Genomic DNA, 25,412 nt, shown 5'->3' on the forward strand with positions numbered 1-25,412 from the left:
CTCACAATTTCTACAGCACTGCTCAGAGGTTACAATGACCAAGGCCTGGTATCTCAGTCATCCAGAATTCCCTTGCTTCCAACCCACCTTGAGAAGCCCGTGCAGGATCTTGGAGAGTTTTATCTTTTACATATCAAAGAAAAGCACGCACAGTCATCCATAGCAAAGAAGTACAATCACTGTGAAGAACAGAGGTACAGGCAGACCTCGGCAATCCCGGAGCTGCTTTCATTCTGCATTTACTGACCCTGCTACCTATATGCCACTGTCCACCTCACAACCTCTTGCACACAAAAGGATATGCACAACTACAGGAATTGCAGAATGTATTCATCTAAGTCAGATTTCTATGAAGATTTTTCAGCTTAAGGAAAATAATTAATGGTACTCTCAATTTCGAGCTTTCAAAACAGCATCAGTCTCACTTTCAAGGACCACCTTGGGAAGGTCTTCTCTTTCTTTTATGCTGACAACAACAAAAACATTACTGATCCCAAAGATGGAAAAATCCAGCCAAGGTTTTAGCAAATTTAAGCAGATAAAAGCAGCCTTAAAAGGGAAAGATTAACAAGCATCAGGTCCACCAAGCTGCCTGAGAAAAGCACAGTTGTTCTTTCAAATAATTCTAGCAGTCAACTGTTGAGTGCTACAAAAACACAAGGACTGTATAAAGCACTTGAGAATGACAAACCACCTAGTCTGATCTCCCCTTTAACAGTGACACAGCATTGGGTTGGTTTTTTCTTCACTGTTTGCAGATGAAGTGAAGTATCAAAATGTAGCTGTTTTAAGTTCTTTTCAATTCTTTCAAGTCTGTTGAGTTTTTAGAGTTCCTATTATACTGCTGATTTTACTGGAGAACTGCATTTTACTAAGTTCTTTATTGACCCACAAAGTGACCACCAAGGAGTAAGTTATGAGAAAATAAATTATTACTGCATTATTTATCGTATCTTTCAGGAAGATGAACAAACCATCATCTTCTAAGTGTTTGTCTGTGGCATGTTAAAAATTATTTGTTTCAAGAATTTAAGAAAAAAAAATAAAAATTGATGGGCTGCATGCAACACTGACTCAATACAGGCTGCTTCTACTGGCACTCCTGCTACCAGCACCTCATGATTTCTGTAGCATTGTAGGAACAAAGAAACTGGGAACAAATTAAGTCACTGAGCCTTCATTATCTCATGCTGACATGGCAGAAGTGCTGCACTGTGAACAAGTCTCCTAACGAATGAGACAACACACAGGCACTTGGATAACCGTGGTAACAGGAAATAACAGCAAATACAGGTTTTAAGCAGCATTTGGATACAAGAAAAGCATTGTTCACTTCTGATCTCAAAATCAATCTTTAAGTAAAAGCTTCAATAACAAAGTCACATGGCTGAACAAAGAACTTTTCAAACATGTATTCCTTATATTACAAAATAAAAAGGCTGAAAAACATCTCTTAGCTATGTTTCCATACATACAGATACTGCCTCTTTAATAAAAGAAGTCCCTTACTCAAAAGGATGTTTCTGTCTTGTTACCCTGTTTGCTACAGAACTGATTTACAATGTTTCAGCATTCCTCATCCCGGGGCACCCATTCCAATAAGGGAGCACAGGTATGTATCAAGCACACCAAGTAAGAACCTGGTCCTTTATAGCCTTTAGAAGCTCTAAACACAAAAAATATTAACCCACAGAAGTGGTAATTAATTTGAAGGAATAAAAAAGCAGGCTCATTCTTGCGTTGCTGATTCTCTTACAACACCAGGAAACATACCCATATATTAGCAGCTATTTAAACTCACATTTTATGTATAATTTCGATTGCACCACTTAACTTTAAGGCAAATGTGCACCATTTCCCCAAACTGCAGAGAATCTTCCTTTCAAAAGCAACCCTCCATCAACTAAGAAAATATATATATAATTAACATTTTCCTAGCATTTTAATTGTAATAAAAGAACCTTACATAACACATACATGACAATTTTTCAGTAAAAATATTTTAATATTAAGCTTATGCTTACCTGATTTGAAAATCTCATGCTAACATTCCGCTGATCTTGTGGAGGGACATAACGTCCAATGGGGTCAATATCTTTAGGACTTACTAGCTTGTCAGCTAAAAGTAAACAATTAGAAAAAATACAGAATGACTCAAGCACTTTCTGCAGCTTTTGTGAAGTAGGCATGCAAAGGTATTTTATATAGCCAGTTCTGCTGCTTTAATCTTTGATTTATATCAATGCCCTACAGATCAAATGGACACTCTGCAAAATTATATTGATTTTAAAACTAATAACTCAAGCATCATTCTTGCTACAGCTAATTATAATACTACAGTATACTAAAAAAATCCTTTATTTTTTTAGAGATATGTTAAAGAAATATATGCAGGCAAGACTCCCCAACACAGAAGTAGCATTAAAAGCCCTCAATCCACACCCATGGAACAATTCTAGAGCTTTAACTAGAAACTCAGTGGTTGCCATCAAAAAATTTTTATCTTTGAAGACAAGCAGACAGCCTCTATTTCAAGGTAATCATACAACTATTAATCCTGAAAGCGACAAGAGAAATCAAAGGTCTCTCTCAATATGGTATCTCAAGAAGAAATTGCTAAAAAAACCCATTCAATATACTTTGAAACGACCTACTGAGAGCTATTATGCCCTTCAAATAAGCACTATCCAATCAAAGTCTCATTTTGTCACAAAACTGTACCATCTTTGTTTAAATTCTGCTATAGAGGAGGTCAGAGTGCCTTTTCATTTCTTCTATTTTTAAGTCAACATATTTTGCACAAACCAGCTATTAATTTAAAAGATAAATAATTCATTACTCTGTTAGCTTAATTCATCTGCAACAGAAAACTAACAGTGTCTTGATAAGAATAATGTTTTTGAACGCTACACCATGCAGTGAATTAAGACAGCAGTTTATAAACTCAAAATGTATCCTAGCTGAAGCTTAACAGCGTGAAGAAAGCAGAGAGAGCAGAATAGATCATTCAGTGGAAAGGAAAGGACACTGGCTGGGCACTGTGCTGCAGGAGCCAGGGAGGACCTGCCTCTGCTCAGGACTCTGCCAGCGACTGGCAGCCATGAGATGCTGAGACCAGCTCCTGTCCTCAGCCTTCTGCTGAGAGAATGCCGCTTGACTCCTGCCAGGAAAGGACCCTGCTCCTCTGCTCTGCTCCTGTGGAGTCACCAGCCATATACAGGTGGTTATGTTAAAAAAAAAAAAAAAAGGGAAGCTAGATGATTAAAATTGCCACGGACAGTTTAATATACTGACACATGACTTAGCCAAATACATTTTAAGGAAAACAGTCACCTAAGCTACAGGCTGCACAATGCTGACATCCAATGCTGGGTAAAGGCACAGAAGTTACTTAAATTACTTGTAGTAGTGCTGATGCTGCTTCATAGTTACTAAAAGCAAGAGTAGTTTCCAGAGTAGGCTTTCTATTTCATGTTTTTTTTACATTGATTTACACAGCTCAGCAATTAAAATATGTAGACAAAATAATTTTGTATTTAAAACAATACCAATAGACTAATATAAAATCTTAACTGATTTTCCATATTTACAATTTCATTTAAAAGAAGAATCTCTGTGAATATTCATCCTCATTATCACAAAAGCACATATTGGAATCCAAATGCAGTTTTCTTTGTCAACTCAAAACATTTAAAACATTTTATCTGTACTCTAAAAATATTGCTAAAACCTCTTATTTCATTATAGGCAGAACTGAACCCATAGAACGAGATACAAAAGTTCTAAAGACAAGCACAGGCAACATAAGAGAGCTACTAAATGAAAGAGTAAACTGAGTGAATTTTCAACTGCACTGAACACCCGGCATCCCTTCCCCTTGCTCTAAAACAGGGGCCCTATCATAAAGCCATTAAAAACCTCAACAAGAACAAGGAAGAAATTCTATGAAAAACTGCATCACCATCTGAAAAATGCATAATTTTTGTATTAATAAATGATTTTTTAAGTTGTAAGGGCATGTGGTGACTTCCATCAGCTGTAGACAGACACTTTAATTATAAGCAGGATCAGAATTTTGACTTCACTACTTCAGTTTGCCCCTCTGTGGGAAGCAGTGAGTTGTATCAGAATTTATTCAGTTTCATGTTGCTGCATTTAGAGAAGTTTGGACCACAAGAGGCCAACCTGAGCAAGGCTCACTGACAGAAGAATCTAACAAGGTTGTATCCTATGTTCGCCTACACAACAGAAGCAAGGAGGCTAAAAAATACACATTAATTGCTACCCGAGAGGCAGCACAACAGTTTTAGGATGAATAATGAAATGGGAAACTGCTACCTTCCCAGAAATCAGAGTGTGCGGAGTCAGGCTTGCACTTGATTAGCAACTACCAACAAGCAAAGTAACACACACAGACTATCAACAATGACAAGATTGTTACTCAGGTAGCTTTTCACCCAGACAGGAGCAAAATTAAATGCACCAATTACAGATTAGTATGAATAAATGGAGTTGCTGATACAACAATCACTGGTGAACAGATTTAGCGTAGTGATATAATTTCCAGACCCTTTTTGCAATGACTGTGAGAGAAAAGGAAACAAAAGTTTAGAAAAAAGGGAGGAGTGAAAAGTATTGAATACAGTTGAGAGAAAGTTTTAAAACAATAAAGCCAACAGTTACTAATAACAAGATCTCAAAACATGACACAATTATAAAAAAAAGTGTAAGAAAATTCAGCAAAGGAAAGAACTGAAATTAAATGCAAAGAAGTTACCTCACTGCAGCAGGATTTAGCAAACAACACATACAGTCAATTTAACCTGCATTCTGCAGGTACAGAAATATTAATACAAGATTAATACTAGCAGAATTAATTAACTAATACTAAGAGGTTAAATTAACTTCTTTTTCTTTAGGAGGTGAGATTGCCTGCGTTTACTTTATGATGTTGGAATTATGCAAAGAATACAGTGAAACCAAACAGGTGGAGCACCAGATGGACTCTGTTCTTCCATACCTAAAGATACAACCATTGTTCTTGCCAAGTCTTGAATTTTTCAACTCCCCTTCAATCTTTCTTTTTATTACCAACAGCCTGTTTCCCATTCAATGTTCACAGAAAAAAAGTTCTTAGAACTCAGTCTACTGATTACCAGGTAAATGCTGAGCTTGTTAAAATAAAGCATTATATCTCTATCCTAAAAGATACATTAACAAACAAAAAAATCTCATTTGTGAGGACTTTTCTGGCTTAACAACTCATTTTGCATTAGGCCTTGAATCCTCTTCAAGTGAGACCAGGAGTTCATTTGTAACTGAAATTCACCACAGCAACCCTCAAAGACCAGACTTTGAAATGCACTTTGCAATGCTCATGTGGTCTCTACTATTTTAAAGGAAGGGTAAAAATAAGACAGACTGAAGAAAACATTATCTGAGACTGCAAACTATTCAAAATATAAACTTGTCTTGCTTGAAACAGTAAATAATTTGAATTAAATGCTATAGAACACTTACCACTGTACATGCAGATTTATAATTAACCCAGGAAATGTCATGTTCATGTATTTTGTCATGAAGGCAAGGAATTAAAAGGGAAAGCCAGGAAAAGAAGCAGCCAAAAATAAACCTATTATGTTTAGAAGATTTTCAATACTCTATAAAATATTCCAGCAAGCTTCAAAGTATGCTGCATGTGGCAAAGAAGTTTAGCATCAACAATAAAAAGTAATTTTTGCCTATCATGTCTGTTCCACAGCAGAGGACACCCACAGTCCATTCAAAACTCAAGCCACTGTGTTTGTTCAGATTAAAGAAAAACACTAACAAGAGAAATATCCTTAATGTCTGACAAGTCAAAACTTAATGGAATTTCCTCAGCCTCTTACCCAGGAGTTTGGCAATGATGTAAACTGCCTGTCCCCACAAGAAAAACCTTCCATCGCGTCCACTGTTACTAGGAAACCGTTTTTGACTGCCAGGGTTCTTCTTTTCCAGCTCAACAAAGTCAGCTGGCACGTAGTAGTACTTGGGTACAACAGGACACCCTAGGGAGTTTTAAAGTAAGTACAGTAAGTAAATAGATTTTACTTCCTTTATTATTGATTATGTCCCCATAATTAAGGTGAAGTAGATTCAAACCAGGAAAAATACATCCTAGCAACAATTTCATCCAACTGAGAGACTGTTGGGCAATATTAAACTGCACTATTTGTCAAAAAACATTTCCACAGAATTTCTTCCCAGAACACATATATTGTCCATATAGCACATTATGGTGCAAAAAAGAAAGCAAGCATTTTACACCTAAAGCAAAACGCAGTAGAGGTAACAAAGCATAACCAAGAGGAATCAAAGCTACATTACAGTGAAACACCTGGATTTAAAACCAGCTAGATATCAGACAACTTAAAAAAATTAAAATCTTGGTAAAAAAAATAAAATAGAAGTTAAAACGGTACTTTCTGCAAGTATGCAAAGCCAAGTTAAAAACAGCATTTAAACTTTGAAATATGAAAGAAAATGGCATTACTTCTCCACTTGAAGATAGCACACCTTGAATCTAGAATTATGCCACAGGTATTACTGATCATTGTAGATTAATAACGCTTATTTAAATACTTAAGTGGATACAAGTCAGAAATTGAGAAACATAATTACAAATTATTTACCTAAGTATATGCAATATAAAAGCAAATAAATATGCTTTCTGCAGAAATAAATTTCTCCTTAATATTGCTTTAAGTCAAGACAACATTCAACAACAGGAACCACAACACTGATTTAGTGTCCATGGAACATCACATACACATTAATAATCACAAAAAAGCAAGGATCAGCAAAGTCAGAAACTTTGCTATGGAATTAAAATTTGGTAAGGAAATGTCTCAATTTCTTACAGCAACTACTTCATTTCAGCAAGCATTCTGAGCCTAAAGAACTAGCACACCAAAATATTCTGCATCTACTTGTGCAACTGTACCACAGATGTCAACAACAGGTGACTAAAGATGCTGAGACATAAAACTGGATTGTCAGTATACTGAAACTTGTTCTCTTCTCAGGCTATTTTTTTTTCCTCCCACTCAAACTTATGGTCTTTTTATTTTTTAAAAAAAATGAATTTTGGATGTATGTACCCATAGACCATCAATAGCCTTGTCTGCAGTTCCACCAAAATTCCAGAGTGCCCAGTTTAAGTAAGATAATGTTTATATTAAAATTAACATGGTGTCATTTTCACTGCTCTAAGCTAGAAATAATTTCATACACATACACCAGATTATTTTTAAATTCTGTGAAGGCAAGTGACAATGAATGATGCAATTCTCAACTGTATCCAGGTAGAACACTGAAAGAATCTGACTGCTGATAGATAACATTTTCTTGCAAATAATAATAATAAAACAGAGATGAAGGAAGGGAGGAATGACTGGGTAGAGTAAATCTTACATTTACATCAGTAGCATTTTTCAAAATAACATTCCTTTTATCATCATACTTTATGATGCAATACATCGACATGAAAAAGAATATGCTAGTATTAGTATTTTGCCATCAGGAAACAGTGATATTATTACTTCTCCTCTGACTGCAATATCCATTAACAGCAGTGTCAATATTCTAATAATTTCAGATAAAAATATGCAGTGTTTTAGAAGAATGATTCTTGGAGAATACCTTCAGATGTGTGTTGAAGCAAAGGATCCAGAAGATCCTGATATTCCTTTACTTGTGCAGGATTTCCTCTAAAAACTCCTAAAAATGACCAAACAATAATTTATTTAACGGAAGAAATAAAATTTAACGTCCATAAAACAAGGAAAAAAAATGCAGTTTATGTTTCAATGGGGTAGTTCTAAATAGCTCACTAAATAGTTCATGTAAGTATGAACCGAATATGATTTACAGGACTCTCCTTGATTTGATGGAGCACCATCGCACTGTTGCAGAGGTAAAAAAACTCAGCTGTCAGGAGTTACCAGACATTCAGTAGCTTAATTGACTCTGCTGAAAATGCTTTCCTTTGTACTCTGCATGTGTGTTGGCTGGGCAAACAGCCTTTCAGCTGAACCAGGATTCACAATGAGCTGTAATTTTTTTCAACATTTTCATTATAAAGAGATTAAACTGTCATCTATTACTCCTATTTCATTGTCCTTTCACAGTTTAAGTCACCCTGTATAGCCTTCAAATTTTGTATTAAAGAAGAATTTCAAGGTATGTACATAAACCCTGCTAATAAAATTGTTCTATTTGATGAAATTGTGGTACAGGAAAAATGATAAGGACAGTATTTGCAAAATGTGTATTTTGTATTTTTTTCTTTGTAATACAAGAAGAGTTAAATGTTTCCTTTATTCTTCTGCTAACTTCAGTTAAAGATAACTGTCCTTCTTGTTCTTAATGAAACTGAAAGTGGGCAGTATTAAATGGTAGTGCCTTTCTCCTCAGTTTTGGGCATCACTCTTGAAAAATGTCAAGATTTTTTCCTTTAGAAAAATCAATTGTGTAACCTTTTTACATCTCCAATATTTTAATCTGTGGGTGGCCACAAAGAAGTCTAGGCAGATAGCAGATTTCTATGCACCTCTCCATCTTTATTTGAAAACTATTCCGCACATTGAAGGGAAAAAAACAAATGGTCATATTTTCATCCATTTACAAATGTTTTTCATGGCTGCAACCCTCAGTCACTTTCTTATTCAAACTTCTGTTATATGTGAGCTTTCATTCTGAAATCATTCCATTAACTTTTTTGGTATGTCTAGTAGTGGTATTCTTTTGATGTTGTTGGGATTTTTTTGTTCATTTGTTTGCTTGTTTTTTACATCAGACTGACTATGCAGAAAAACACAGCCAGGAAGCATAGGGATTTCAAATTAAAACAAGGCCTTTTCTGATTCACTTTCTTCTCTTCTGAATTCTGTTTCAGTTACCACAGAACATCAAAAAGACCCACTGCAACATTCAGTTTGTCAATTTTTTCTCTCTTCCACTTTTCTCTCATTTCCTGGTGTGACATTCTGACCTACTGTGAAAGTTCTTACAGCTTAACAGACAATGCAGGACTGAAGTCAGAGATTTAAGTTTCTAAAACACCCATATTGAGTTACATTCTAACAACAGAACACACAAAAAATGCTGAAATCTCAAGGGTTGGGTTGTTGGTTTTTTTTAACCCTTGAGGCAGGGTCTCAAAGAGTCAAATTAAACCTGTCTTATTGACTCAGTTTGGCAGGACAGGAAAATAATTCTGTATCTCTCCCCTAAAGATTTGTCACTCTAATGGCTTTAAAGAAGAGGAATGTAAAGCTACACTTACCATCAATCATCATGAAAATAAAAAACAGAGGGAATTCACACTCAATGCCATCAAAAAGCTGAAAATAAGTAAACAGTGAGACATTTCATCATTTTGGTCTAAGGAAATGTATTTTAATATCCTATTAAATAATGTAATAGGAACAAAAGACAAACATGGATGCAAGAACATTGAAGTACATCAGCTTTTAATTTATATACAGTTTCTTAATTCTATGGACACTCTAACTGTGCTTTCACATACACTGTGGCTCATTCTCAAGCAGAACATTTATGCAATTTGTGGTTTATTTCCACAGAGAAATTATCGGGGAGAAAGAAAGAGTAAATTTTAATTTTGATAACTTTTACTGATAAGACACTGTGGTCAAAAGCAAAATTGTTTTCTATACTCTCAGATTGTAGTCAGCTGTGAAATTAAATAAAATTATAAATAACTTCCTTATTTGTTATGTGAAATCAACTGTATCCTAAATGTAAATGGAAGCACATTCATTACAAAATAAATCAACGAATAGCTTGCTGACTTAGTAACCTCTCTAGACTGCACATGCCAAGTTACAAAATGCATCTCCTTCACATGAAGCAACTAGGAATCAGTGTGCAATTCAAACTGCAAATACTGGGGGGGTGTCTGGTTTTGGTTTGTTTGTTCTTTTTTCTTTTGGGTTTTTTCTGGGGATTTTGTTATGGTTTTGGGTTTGTCTGGGTCTTTTAATACTGTAAATCTTTCAGAAAACTAAAATTTTCCTTATATAGTCCAGGAAATCAATTTACCTTAATTTCTGCTGGTTTATAATATCGTCGTGTTTTGTCCTCCAGGGCTGTTCTGTAGCCATCCCTCAGAAATCTTTTAAACCCGTATTTTCCTTTTAGCTTTCTAATAATTTTATCTAGTGTTTGACTGAACAAAACCTCATCATCCAAAGCAAATGCAGGATAACTGAGACAAGGCAAAAGAGCTGCATCAGTATTCTGTAGAAGGAGAGGGAGAAACAGCACATTACAAATTTAATTAGATCTCTGCCAATGATTTCATGCACAAAGATTGTTTAACTTATTAAGTGAAATATACATTTGGAAAATAACTTCACCTGTATGAAAATCATAGTAATATATTATAACAGTGTGTAAAGTAAGACTTCTAAATATAAGGATAAACTACAAACCCAATATTTAGCTATATGATGTAAAATAGAATGTATTTGTCTCAAAATCTGACCTACTTTACAATTGATAACTTGCAGAGATAAATGACTATGTTCCAGAACTTCATGGTTTCAGAAAAAAAAATATTCCTCCAGGTTATTCCTGGAAGAAACACAAATACTTGGGTATTCTATGCTCAAAAACGTACAATGCTGCTAAGTAAATATGATTAAATCCTCATTTCTGAAAAACTTTTTCAGGAATATTCTTCAGAGGCTGTAACAAACAAGCCTATCTGATTCACAATTAAGGCAATAAGGGAATAATTTCAGGAAAAAAACCATCAGTAGCGCTTCTCATGTACCATGTGCAACTGTTTTGAATTAAAATCACAAGAAAAGGTACTAATTAGTGTCACCACTCAGGTAAGCTTACAGAAACACAAAAAAGTAGTTTCAAGTTTCAATTCTTAGTCAGACACTGTTTTTTTATTCCTTTCTGTTAATACATCTAAGATAATGAACCATTCAAAATACCATATTTTTGCCTATGTCATTGATACGAACCTGTAAAAGGAAAAAAAAAGGACACAAGGATTGCTTGTATAGCCTAAGTAATTTATTAAACCAGCTTCTGTTGGAATATTTACAGTCTCCAGCAAAAATAAACAGCAAAAGAGTTGCAGAACACCATTAGACTATAAAAAAGTAGCTGACAGTGCCTTTTATTTTAATTATCCTGTATTACAACTCTGCTATAATTCTTCTGCAGATTAAGTAAAATATTAATGTTCGAGATTAATAGTTTCATAAACAGAAATGGTATTATATCCCAGAATGAACAGAAAACCAGTAGAAATCTATCATTACTGATTTTAAATTACTGAGTTTTCAAAATTAAATTTACCTTTGGTGCTAGTACTGAAATAGATTATTTTTTTTCATTAATCTACACTTTAGTCACTTAGGTTTACTCTCTGAGGGAATGCTTATTTGTAACAGTAGCTTACAATAATAAGAAATCCATATATTCAACGATTTATGAAAAGCCAACCTTAATGGCTTCTTTTCTAGACAAAATAATGGATCAAAGCTAAAATTAGGTGTAGGAGAAAAAAATAAAAATGCTGGCACTGTATATTTTGGAAACTAGGCCACAAGACAATCATCAACACAGCAAACCTTACTTAGTTTACTGCAGGTTGTTAGTATTTTAAATTTTACTTTTCAATTGGTTAGAAAGCTACCAACAGGCTAGCATTTTAACCTAAATATTTATAAATAAAGAACACCCTTTTAACTCCACCTCAAAGAAACAGCTACAACACAGTGACATTGGAGAAACAGAAATTTAACTTCTTTCCAGCAAATCCCTATCTTTATTAAGCAGAACATAATATCCATCACGGAACTAAGAATTATGTTTGTAATTATTTATTTTCTCCACACTCTGTTGAGGCAAATTTCATTTAATTACTTACATGAGACCTTGACTCTCGGGGTAGCAATGAACAGAGAGTCTGTCTGTTACGGTTATGGGCATCAAAATCCACAAATATAACAGACCAAGAGCAGCCCTGTAAACAGAACATTACATTTACTTAAGGGGGAGGAAAGTTAGCATATCCTAGTGAAACTAATTTGCTTTATTTAGGTTATGTGGTAATAGTCTGGTAGCTGGTAATTGTCATCAGAAGATGTACCACAACATTAAGTTGAAAACGTTTTGAATTTTCAAATATATTTAAATATAGCCAAAATTAGATGGGTTTCTCTAGTAGCAATTATGAATCATATGATTCAGTCCAGCTATGAACTCTTCCATTAATTTTTTAAAAATAATGATTGTGTTAAGGAAAAACAAAAAAGTAGTTATCCCTCCCTGTGACTGCAGGAAACATTCCCAATGGTGATGTTGAGTATTTCATTACCAGTCAGTTAGAACACAAATAATTGGATATTCAAACCGGGGTACAATTTTTGGGAAAGGACTTCCAAACAAATAAAAATGATATGCTTTTCAGCTCTTGTAAAGTCTATGTTATCAACATCTACTTTTTAGCACAATCCATTTAAAATTTTGTCATTTTACACCAGATCTGTCAGCTTTTTGGTACCTCCTCAAACATTCAGAAAAATTTCCATAGCTGAGATAATGTTAACCAGAACAAATAACATTTAAAAGCACTATCAGTAGGCAATTTCCTGGAAACCCAATGGAGTTTGTCAATGAATGGGTATCTTCATACATGTTGTAATTGATAACGAATCTCAACATTGCTATCCCACTGGCAGACACATTGAACACTGAACTCATTCCACTGCTGTTGTAAATACCATACCATAACATTTTGCCTAAATTCACCACATTTCTCCTAAACAGCAGTTTCTCTAGAACACTACTCCCTTTAGAAGACTGTTCCAGAACCCATCCTCTCTAATTATTAGAAGTTTCATTTCCATCTAAGTTTCTACATAACTAGCCAACCACCCTTCTTGTGCCAGTACGAGAATCCATTCATTTGGCTTTTCAAATACTATAGGCTTCATCTTTCTTACTCTTTAGCCATACTCTAATTATGCACAGCTATCATACAAATACACAACTTTTTTTTTGCTAGGCTAAACAAGGTATGTTTTTTCACTGTCCTGATGAAAAAACATCTCTCTGTTCTCTTAATCATTCTAGCAAAATATACTGAATGGTGCTGAGATTAAAATAAATAATCCCATTTAGTATTCTGCTTTCTTCTTAATTCATATTCTGATTATTCACAAATCTCTAAATTAATCTACAAACTATGAACATAATCTGTCTACAAGTGTGAACATGTAGTTTTAAAATCTGTGCTTCAATAAAGGATTTTTTGGGGATTCAAAAGCAGACTAATTTGCATTTCATAAAGCCACAAGTATCTTGTTTTAAAAATGAACTGTTTTTCTTCTCTAAAGACTGTAAAGTTCTGTAGCAAGGATAACTTAAAAAGGCGTTTTTTGGGGTTTTTTTAACATAAAATTCTTTCCACAAGCTAATACAGGACACATAGCTCACATACAAACAGCTGATGATACTGTGATTAGATCAAACTTGAAACAATGTTCAGCTATTTGCTAGCAGTCCCATTTTAGTACACATATGCCTGTGCCATGCACATAATTCATTAGCTCATTAATTTACATTACCACTGTATGCACATCCTTCTTACACAGCATTTTTGCTGATACATATTTGTTTTTAAAAGGCATTGTAGCTAAAATGTAACTTTTACATCAACAATACAAATTTTAAGCTTTTTATGCACTGTGATACTCTGAAACCAGAGGTTTGGGTTAATCATATCAAACCAAGAAAAAGATAAACTAAATTCCAGTACTTGTAGTGAGATGATTCTAAAGTGATAAAATAAAAACATAAACTAAAACACAATCAGTTCACACTGCATCATCTATTTTAAAAACAAAACAAAACACACCCGAAGCCAAAAACCCAACACTTCAGCAGAACTCAGGACACTATGACAATTTCAGGGTCTGGCTATGATTAACGCACAGTTAAGGATTATAAAAGAATTCTTATGCCAATGCCATACATATTAAATACTTAATACAGATTTATAACTATTGTTTCAGAGATGTGATACAGTGGAAATAAATTTAAGAAATTTAGCACAGGATATAAAGCCAAATAATGAGAAACTAAACAGCATATTTAACTGTGATACTAAAAAGTCTCTTCTCAATGTGTAAATAAATGTTTCACTGAGGGAGCATTAGGATTACAACTTGACTGTATTTCTAGAACACCCACTTTTTATTATATATTTCTGGTATCATGAAGAAAATTAACAGCATTTTAAAAACATGAATTAACTCCTTTTTACATTAAAGCATGTACAACTCAGATTAAGCAAAAAGCTAATTAATTTTCAATTCATAATAGTCCTTTATTGTATCTGGCACCTAGAAAGTATTGCAAAGGATGCATTAAAATACTGAATATCAGTTAAGCAGTACTTTGTTACAGAACAAAATGTAGTATGATTTCTTACAGAAATAAATTATTTTAAAATGTTCTCAAGAACTTGGGAAGTTTAATGCGACTATCAACATTATGTGACCTTTATTTTATCTTTTCTGGGTGTACCCATGAATGCACAGGGAAATTGTCCTATCACAATATAGTAAAAGACAGAACATACACAGCTACAATGCTACATATTTGTATTTATTACTCTCTTCCAGCATCCACAGCATGAGTGGAAAAATCTGCATGGAAAGGCTGAGTAGTCTTTTCTCCCCAGCAATGATTTATGCAGGTTGCACTAGTGCAGCTGCAGGTGCAAACAAGTTCCTCTTGAGGGGCTCAGCAGGATTTCTCAAATCTACTGGAACACAGCTGGAGCTAAGAACAAAGGCAAACTCTGCAACAGACTGAAGGTCAAAATGGTTTCTGTTTATGCTGAATTGTCTTTAAAATAAACTCTCAAAGCATTTAAACTGCTTTTGCGTTAGCAATTTATTAATCCATTTCAGAATTTAGTAAAAAATCACTTGAAAAAAAATAACAGACTCATTTTACTGGGAAGATAAAGACAGTAGATAAATGTATTTTCTGAAATACTGACAGTGTGTTTATCACGTCTCATCAATATTTAATCCTTACTAGCTACTAGCTCTTAACGCATAACAACAGTTGTTAAAATGTAGGTAAAGTAAATCAAAACTAGACCAAATGGCTATGTCTTTATGAAACAGGGATTTGTTAGCACATAACAAACACTTAGGTACTTCCCGACTCCTCAGCCAACAGCCATCACTATTTCCTGAAGAGTGGATTCCAAACAGAGCAAGTCTATTGTTCCACAGTACTCCTACACATACATAGATGCAAAAACCAAAAAAAGCCAAAGAAAAAACACCAAAAAAATCCACACACAGAAAACCCACCATGAATAGATATCCATAAAAGATGTAATGGATTCCTAAGTCTATCCTTGTTTAGAAGGATATCCTGTTTTATGCCATAAAAGAAAGAAAGGTCTAGTAATAGTAAGTGGTATAGCATTTCATCTATAGATAAGATTGTTTTATAGTGAATCATTACTGCTAAAAAAACCCAACCAACCAACCAAAAAACCAGAACAAAACCAAACAAAAAGAGCAAAGAAGCATTTTTATTACCTGATTTCCAAAGAGATTGAAGCCATTAATTGCTTCTAAAGCTGCTTTTGCCAGCCCCACAGAGCTGAGGAGAAAAGAACAAAAAAACAAAACAAAGGTATCATAATTCAAGCCCAGACTGAAGTTTAACTGGTTTGACAGCTTTCTGAGTATGATCTTTTATTTATTTGAACTTTGTGCTTAACCTTAATGTTAATATTACAATGATGATGCAGGAAATTTGGGGTTGTTTGGTGGGGAGTTATTTTGAATTTGTTTTCTGAAAATTACTTTTCAGCATTTTTTGTCTTAAAATGTCAGAGGCTAGACATCTGACAGTATCAAGGTCTTGGTAACAGTGTATTAACAAAGGATTTACTGCAGCATGATTTTTCAACCCAGCTCTCAAGCATTAGAAACCTTGATTTCTGACTGGTTTTTGATGTGATAGAAGAACTCACTAATATGGATTCAAAAAAGGAGGATTTTCTGATGTCAACCATAATAATAAAATACCTTTTGACAGTTCTACTATTGAATACAAGCATTCAAAGTAGGGGAAGGACTTTGCTCTGCTCACTAAATGGTGACAATAAAAGTATAGGATCTAGAAATACTTCAGAAATGTAGTTGATAAGCACCTATTACATCTCTTAAGCGACCTGGTGAAAGAGATTCAGAGCATTCAGTAGAACAAAACCTAGTGTGATTCTACCAACTTTTATTAATAAAACTTAACACTTTAAATTATGCTTTAACTACAGTGCCTCTGACTAATGTGCCTTCATCTGTCTCCATGTCTGCTTCATTTCTTTATAAACTGCAACAGTGATTTATTGACACTTCATGTGCTACCCCTAAATGACTGTCCAGGTTTTGAAGCTCCTCCTTCAGAACCAAGTTTCATCTTTCTCCCTAACTTTTCATTCTGCTTTCCAAGTAGCTTACAATTAATTTCAAATATTTTTGGTAAAAAAAATGACAATAGATGAGACAATAAAAAATGAAGATAGCAGAATAAAAGGAAAGTTTAGATGTCTACCTTACTATTCTTAGAAGTTAACCAATTGAAGACATAGAGCAAAAGACTGAAAAAGGAACAATCAGAATGAATCAGGCTGACACAACAAAAGATTCGGAGAAAAGGAAAGACCATAAGGGTAAAGAAATATACAAACAGAATGTACCAACTCATTTGACAGTTTATTTACTAGCACAGAAATTCCTTGAAATACTCTCTTAAAAAAACAAAATAAACAAAAAAAAACCACCAAAAAAAACCCAAGGAAATACAAGGAGTTAAAAATTTATATCCTTTTTTCCTATCAAACTGATTATCCACTCAGCCAATCAGACATTCCTTTATCTTACCATCTTTACTTTGGAATAAAAATTACTGCCAAACAAGGAATGAGGAAAAAAAAAACCAACAAAAAAACCAGTTTGTCAGAGGATCCTTGTGCCCAGATAACATAAGAACAATGCTGGCACAGAGATAGTATGATTGTGAAGAAAAAAGCATCCTCCACTTGCAGGAAAATAATAATATTAACAACAGTTAGAAATATGTACTTTCTGAACAAGACAGCCCTATATATTTTGTTTATTGAAATAATGAAGCAGCATTGAGTTTGAAAAAATATTCTGAAAATAATAATTGACAATCTCCAACTTCTGTGTAAGAGGAGTTGTGATAGTATTGAGAAACAATTGCACTTGCCAGTCCAAAAAACTTATAGCAACCAAATTATCAGAAAACTGCAAACAGGGACTGTGCTTTAACACACTTAAATACTCCATGCAGCATTTTGGGTGTCAAATTTTTTACCTTACTAATAAATAGTACAAATAATTTTATTTATAATGTAAATTATAAAATTAAAAATGTTTACAAACTAATCTGTATTTTAAAGATAGGAGCTAATTCAGTGCAGAGTTATAGAATTTGTTTAGTTTAAGTACTCTTACCTGGGTTGGTTTTAATATTAGAAGTTCTTTTGACACTGAATTCAGATTCTATAATTCTTTTAAACTATAACCAACAGATTCATAAACCTCCAGCTTTCTTTCTGAAACACTGCCAGAAACAGTACTCATGAGATTTAATTCTAATTGGTTTGACAAGAGAAAGCTGCTTAGGTTAACTAAGTTCTGCTCTGAGCAGCTGCCTTCAAACAGCAGTGAAATCCCTCAGTTCAGTATCTTCTGCTGATGAAAACTTTAGATACTAGAGAACATGATGAAGGAATAAACTGAACTCAGAAGTATTGTGAATATAATTATTTTTCTGGCTTTGTTTCAAATACCTAAACAAAACCAGAACTGTTCTAACAACTGCTCTATTTTAATTATCACCTAGCAACTGATCAAGCAAATTGGTGTAGTAACTCAGAACAGAACTTCTCACAGAAGTGTTATTATCAAACTGCATAGATAGAAAATTAAAACCAGAGAAACCCCCACACTGAAATCTGTACCATATGTTAAAATTTCATATTCTTCTTTTCCATTCCAAATAACACTTACAATACCAACCGTCAGACATTTCCAGAGTGGGAAAAAAGTTGACGACAAAAGGTAGAGAAGTAATAATTGTTCAAGGGCAACAACCACTGGTACCTCAGTTAATACAAACTAGTCACTCTATGTACAAAATAGGATAATATTGTTTGAAAAATATTTGAAGGCAAATATGGATCCCTTCCTTGAAATAATTCCTATTTCACATACTCATTAGTCCACAATAAGAATAATTCTTACTACAATTGATCAGTATTCTTCTACATCTACTTATTAAAAGACCCTGGGGACTTCAGTACTCTTACAAATGAAAATATAACAGTTTAAACACTAAAATACTACTTTCTTTCCCCATCATGTAATATTTCTTCACATTACAATGGCATATCGAGCATTCCCTTCACCATACACACAAGTGCTACTGAGATTGCTAGCCATTAATGCCTTCCCATTGGGGAAAGTAAGAAGATATTTTATAATAAACATTATGCCTGTATTTCTACAGAAAATACATTCTTCACACTCTACAGTTTAATAAGGGGAAAGCTGTACTGTTTTAACAGTATGAATTAAAGGCAAAATACATTTTAGTAAATTTGTTCCTTCCTCCACTCAGCAACCGACTATGAACATGCTGTTTTAACCTGCCTCCCTCTATTCCCTGAGAAAAGGTGCTCACTTGGAGAAGTCCCCAAAACAAAGCATAACCCACACCCTCTTTAAAAGATTCCTCTGAAAATTTCACAGGATCATAAAGTCATTGCTTGGAAGGAACATGGAACTCATCTAGCCCAGCATGATGTCTCACTTGAAGGCAGATGTAATAATCAAGATCAATTCAATTAAACCACAGCCTCACCTAGACAAGTCTCAAAAACCTCCAAGGATGGAGGTTCCGTAACTTCTTTTGAGTATCCTGCTCTGGTGCTTCATTGTGCTTCAAGTGAAAAGGTTTCTTCTTAATGTCCATACTGACCTTTCCCAGGTGCAATCTGTAGAACCTACTGTAGCTGCTGATTATTATGGTTTGTCACAGATTATCAAGAGCAGTCTCACAATCATGAAACACCATGGGTAATATATGACCATATTTGGGGCAGGGAATGCTGAGACTAACTGTGCAAAATTATACTTCCAGCTTGCTAAAAAAGCATTAGCAAACACTTAACATCATTCATAATTCCTATTAATTTCTGACTCTTAGCAAAACACCTGAGGGCAAACACTAAAATTTGCATATTCTTAGCAACTGCTAATCCCAACAAACCTTAAAGCTTATACATGCTCATTCCTTCTCCCATTCACAGTTTCTTGGCTCCATCCAAAACCACAAGGGATGTTCAAAAAACCCAAAAAAAATCCCAAAAAACAATCCCACAACAGTAATAATAATTTCATAACTAGATAAAACTAAATAGAACAAGGAAGAGCAGCACAACAGCAATGTAACTAAAGAGAAGAGCAAGATCGAGGCTCTACAGTCATAGATTCAGAATATCAAGATACTGCACTTCAGCAACTTCATTATTCTTACAGTACATATGGAAGATGTCAAAGACATTTTGCAGAGGTACTCAGCAGATGCCTGGAGAACAGCTTGATCAAATGGTTACTGGACAAATTAATTTTTCAGAAGTTTAGCCGTATGGGACGGGGATCACGCTAAAATAAAAACTGCTACAAATCCTGCCTTTGAACCAGTAAGAGACATCAATTTGCATACATCAATGAAGACCTGATACACAGAGTGTTTTGCCATTCACCATTTATTAGAAGTGTTTTAAACTATACTAAGGTAGAATACCAAGACTGTGTAAAGACTTATAATACCCCCATCTTCCAAAACAGGCCATAATTTGCAGTTATTATTCATGGGCTTTCATATTACATAATACCTTCTTTAAAAAAATTTGATTCTTCAAGACAGACAGTATGTTGGCAACTCCACAGGAGTGAATTGGACCACTCTAATATCAAAATGTTAAGAACATTCCTAACTGTCTCATGGGACTGGGGTCAGAATGCCCAGTTATTTGTAGTATCTGAAGAACGTGCAAAAGAACTTGTACTCTAGGCTATCCTCCAGTGTCTAGCATCTTCCTCTCAGCATGGGGAGATGAGAAAATCTAGAGTCCTCAATCAACATTTTCTTAAACCATGATTCCAGAGAAGGGCCAAAAAAATGATAGGAGGACTGAAGCACCTTTCTTATAAAGACAGGCTGAGGGTGTTGGGGTTCTTCAGCTTGGAGAAGACTCCAAAGGGACCTTACAGGGACCTTCCAATACCTGAAAGGGGACTTTAAGAAGGCTAGGGAGGGCCTGTTCACTATGGTATGTAACAATAGGACAAGGTGTAGTGGTTTTAAGCTAGGGAAGGATAGATTCAGGTTGGACATTAGGAAAAAGTTCTTTACTATGAGGGTGGTGGATCACTGGAACAGGTTGCCTAGTCAGATGGTGGGAGCCCCATCCCTGGAGCCATTCAAGGTCAGGCTTGATGGGTCTCTGAGCAATCTGGTCTAGAGTGAGATGTCCCTGCTTATTGTAGGGGGGTTGGACTAGGTGACCTTTAGAGGTCACTTCCAAACCAAGACGTTCGATGATTCTATGACATTCCTAAAGATTTCTGAGAATTAAATCTACTACACATGCCTTGAAACCCTGAAGCATTCTGAACACAATTTTCAGAATTATATACATGCAGCTGCACGTAATTATTGGAATTTGAATACTCACATAGCAAGGCATCTATATGGCTATTCAGCATGCATATGATGGTGAAATTATGCTTCCTATTTTCCTAAAACACATCTCTTAGTCTTTAGAGAACCTTAATTTAGTTCAAATAGTATTTTAATGTGTTATTATTTTTAACTCACTCCATTAATTCTTTGTATTGATATCACATTTACTTGCTTTGACTGAAAGATCTACATCTGCTCACATACCTTGAATGCAGCTCTGGACTGCCATTGTTGTATTTACTTCCTCTTTCCCAGACACCAAAATCTGGTACCCGATACGCTCTTTCCACACAAAACACAAGATTTTGAATGAAGGACACCTATAGGAGAGAGAGAAACAAAACTGACTGAAGGAAAAAGGAAGCATATTTTCTATTACACATTTTCTCAAAAAGCAAAGTTGTTTTTCCTCCAGCCATTATAATACCTTCCATCCTTTTTTTTCCCCAGGAGATAAATGTTCCCACATTCACATATTCTCTTGAAAATCAGTTTTTAATCACAAAATATGAAACATTTTCCCAAATTAGGTGCTGAGGTGTTTTACACAAAAGTTCAAATCCAGGGATAAAATTCATTTCATGCTCAAGACACATCTGAAGAGCTTCAAAATGGTCAAAAGGTTTTCATCCTTTAAAAAAGAACTTTCCTAAAATCAACATCAGAGATGAAAATAAATTAAATCCTATAGGATTATCACATAGAAATCTTGATGCTGTTTTTTAATTCATTTTAAGAGAACTGATATGCCAAAGTTTCATTATATTAACTCCAGGTGATACATACTTATGCAGATTCAAATACAATTCTTAATAAACACAAAAAAACCTCTGAAACAATTTATTATTATTAAAATCTCCTCTTGGAACAACACATTTCAACTGAATATCAAGGTATTAAAGGTATTTCTAGGTATTTAACGGGACTTAGTGAAGCTGGTATTTTCTTCATTTACACTGCTGAAAGAGACATTTGGAGTTGCTTGATGGTAGGAAAAAAAATGTTAAATTTATAAATTCTACAGTTCACTTCAAGGAGTCCACAGATTAAAACTTAAAGGAAATTTAACAATAAACACAAGATTTACACTGGTTAATCCATCAAAGCAGGGATTTCATCGCCTTTTATCCAAATTATTCTAGAGGATTCTCTGGGAAAAGAGAATATTGCAATGCCTATAATTGCAACTCTACTGGGAACCTACAGAGGACGATCCTCTTCCCTATGGTCAGGTGATTTCCTTTTTTTTTTTATGGGATATGAGATGAAAAAAGAATCTTTTAGTAAAAGGTATTCACATCCATTTTAATTTACCTGCATACCTCTGTTCTGTCTTTTTCTCTCCATTTTCCTTTGTAGCTTCAAAACGTTACTATGTGAGATACACCTTTTACCCTAATACCAGTCTACAGGGACATATATAATCTTATACTTGATTGTTTCTCTATATATTATATGCCTCTGCTAAAATTTAACTACGGGGCATCTTTACATAGCTAGTACTTTTAAGAAAGCAGATTCTCCCACTCTTTAGATATGCCTGGTATTATTCCTCCCTAGAATTTAGCATTGGATTCTAGTAAAACACAATTTCTCTGAATCACACTAGGACAGCCAGTGCTAAAGAGTGTGGCTTCTGATATTTCTATCATTAATTGAAATGTAGATGCATTACATAAATGCAGAAGTAAAGAGCATCACATGGAAATATATAACCTTACTGATGAGTTTCTACCTGTGATGATGTTCAAAACATGAGAAAAAAGAATGGTCAATGACAGATATTTTAAGAGACTAAGAGTTTCCAAATAGCAGATTTACAGAAAAAAAGCAGCAGATAACCAAATACAAACTAAAATCTTCAGAAAACAGTCATTGATATTATGGGCATTTAAAGGCTATAACCAAGGCAATGCTAAAGCATTTACAGAAATTACAGACTGTGAGTGTTATGATTATTTATCTAGAAGTCAAGTGTGTGGAGAGCAAGGTGTAATAAAGAATACACATGCAACATGGATGACTGCAAATATGAGTGTTGCTCTGTTTTGTGTGTCAATAACTGTTCCCAAATTCACTCACTTGCACAATCTTACACTGTTCTCTTTTTTATGGATGCAAAGATGTGAATAAATTAATTTTTCAACTGCAAACAGATGCAATTACAGGGTAACTCAGTGACAGCTGCCATGTCTGACATGAAGCAGTCTAGTATACAATAATTGCCTCCAAAGCCAAGAGTTCTGTATACAAACATATTCATGCAGACAGCTTGCCAAATATCAACCATCTGCCCGGACCTTCCACTGTGCTAGCACTGTTTCAAAACCCTTCCTTTACAACAGAAAAGAGTCTAAATACTAATATCTTTTCTATTATATCATTGGAAAAAATACTCAACTTGACATTTGGGAAACAAACTGCCTCATCCACAGTGCTGCCAATGCCACTATGCTGAATATTATGTAGGCATGGAAATACCATAATTATGTAGTGTTAGTAAGATCTCAGTATATATTTAGTTGTTGAAGCTATGGAGAGACTAACAGAATGTACAGGTCTTTGGTAAGATAGTATTAGTATAAACCTCCATAGTGCCAAGATTTCTAGGGTGCAGCTGCAATGAAAACTACATCTTGACATGCAACTGGAGAACATCCACTGACTGGATAATCTATACATATGCACTTTTTCTGCAAATTCTGTAATTGAATGCAAATATCTGGAGGATAATATAAAGTATAAGTCAAGCAAAGTAAATATGTATTTCTATACATATGCCTCCACACAGACATAACAGTAATTCAGAGAAAATATGACAGACTTAATATACAATTTAACTAAGTGAGAAAGGAGACAAGTTGCATTACTTTCTTTTCTCATTATCTACAGGAAAAACATGAATGATTATATACATTTTAGAAATATAATGCACTCTTACTGCAAAAATCTCCCTTTTTTAAAACTGGAAGTAGTACAGGTGTGTTTAAGCTTTTTAAGGCAACGTAGCAGTGACTACTAAATAGACCAGAGTAAATTTAAACAAATCCAAAAAAAAGGAAATTGGGGGGGAAAAAAATGTGCTTTTTCTGTCTCAAAACACAACCTCATTTTAGAGCAGGATAGCAGCTTGTCCTTACAGGTCTTGTCCTCAAGGCAAGGCCATGGTGGATATAACAGTTAACAATCTTACAAACACCTCTTACTATGATATAAAATAGCTTTATTTTTAATTAAAGAAACAGCAAAACTTCTTAACACCCATAGGATTCATGTGGATTTGAAGAAAGTCGTTCAGCTTTCCAGAAAATTAACCCTGGACAGCACATACTGACAGTTGTAGACAAAGAGACAAGTGAGAACTTAAGTAGAAGTTAACTGTTCTAACAGATCTTTTGATTCTTGAGCTTGTACCTTTCAAAAATAGCAGGGAATTATATAAGATCTCAATGTCATATTACATTCACTCTTTGCATATCTAACACTTTATTAGCCATTAATTTATTTCACTATCCAGTAATTCCATTTATCTTTTCTGACTTCTATTAGAAGTAAAAATAGTATCTGCAGTGTATTTCCAGAATAATTATTTTTAGTGTTGGTGCTTAAATAAAACTAAGAAACCCAACTTAATAAAGCATGTATTTTAACATCAAAAATCCATTTGTACCTCATCCGTGTTGTAGATTATTTGCAGCCCCGAAGAGATCATCTCAACCAAATAGAGGAGAAATAACGACACAGCATTTATCTGAAGTAATTAAAGACAGAATGGAAAAGATAATTAACTTTATGTTCATTGCAGTAAAATAAACCAACAAGCTAAATGTGATATTGCTAACAACAATGGTCCCACTCTAACACAGTTTTTGTTCTTCAAAAATATTACCCTCATCTGCCAATATACTAGATGCAATGATGTGGAAACAATCAATAAGAATAAATGCCACAAACAAGCACTGTCCTCTGCAACTTCTGCTGCAGTGTCATAATTTTAATCACTTGAAACTATGATATTAAAATACTTTTGTTTAGGCATACTGCTTTGATCCACAGGCAGTCACTTCAGTCACAAACTGTTTCATGTTTACATATTTGACAATTTATTAGCAAGTAGAGCACTAAGAAGGCAAGTAACATATTGAAAGGTACCCAAAACATCTAAAAAGCTAATGACTTTATCCTTAACTGGAATGTTAACTTTATCAACTGACAGAAGAATAATTACATTCAGATGTCATTATACTAGTGAAAAACCATGTTCTTTTGCAGCTCTACATAGCATTTATTATTAACAGTAATGTCCTTTAGCAGCTGGACAGATGAGCATCATAATGTCAATTTATTAATTAATCCAAGAAAACTGCTTTTGCTACATATAATTCTAGTATAATTGAAACTTTGTAGAACTTCAATAAAGTTTATCACAATAATGTGTTTCAATGAGCTATAAAATCACAATTTCAGTATAAGACATTAAGATAAATCATCTACATGCAGGGACACAGCAC

The 25,412-nt window shown here is 34.3% G+C and overlaps 1 protein-coding gene across 2 annotated transcripts in view; it reads right to left on the reverse strand.

Annotated features, from left to right (window-relative positions):
* The window catches only part of PHKB (phosphorylase kinase, beta), a 62,920-nt gene that overhangs the window by 26,501 nt on the left and 11,007 nt on the right, over positions 1-25,412 (reverse strand). For both annotated transcript variants that reach the window (XM_009997457.1, XM_009997458.1), the window contains exons 6-14: positions 24,572-24,652; positions 21,106-21,221; positions 15,657-15,720; positions 11,957-12,052; positions 10,105-10,302; positions 9,329-9,386; positions 7,684-7,761; positions 5,892-6,050; positions 2,025-2,119 (exon numbers count right to left, since the gene is read on the reverse strand). In XM_009997457.1, coding sequence (XP_009995759.1) covers positions 2,025-2,119; positions 5,892-6,050; positions 7,684-7,761; positions 9,329-9,386; positions 10,105-10,302; positions 11,957-12,052; positions 15,657-15,720; positions 21,106-21,221; positions 24,572-24,652 — 945 coding nt within the window. The remainder of the gene's footprint in view (positions 1-2,024; positions 2,120-5,891; positions 6,051-7,683; positions 7,762-9,328; positions 9,387-10,104; positions 10,303-11,956; positions 12,053-15,656; positions 15,721-21,105; positions 21,222-24,571; positions 24,653-25,412) is intronic.

Source organism: Chaetura pelagica, unplaced genomic scaffold, assembly GCF_000747805.2.
Source record: "Chaetura pelagica isolate M959 unplaced genomic scaffold, ChaPel_1.0 scaffold425, whole genome shotgun sequence".
NCBI classification, from domain to species: domain Eukaryota; kingdom Metazoa; phylum Chordata; class Aves; order Apodiformes; family Apodidae; genus Chaetura; species Chaetura pelagica.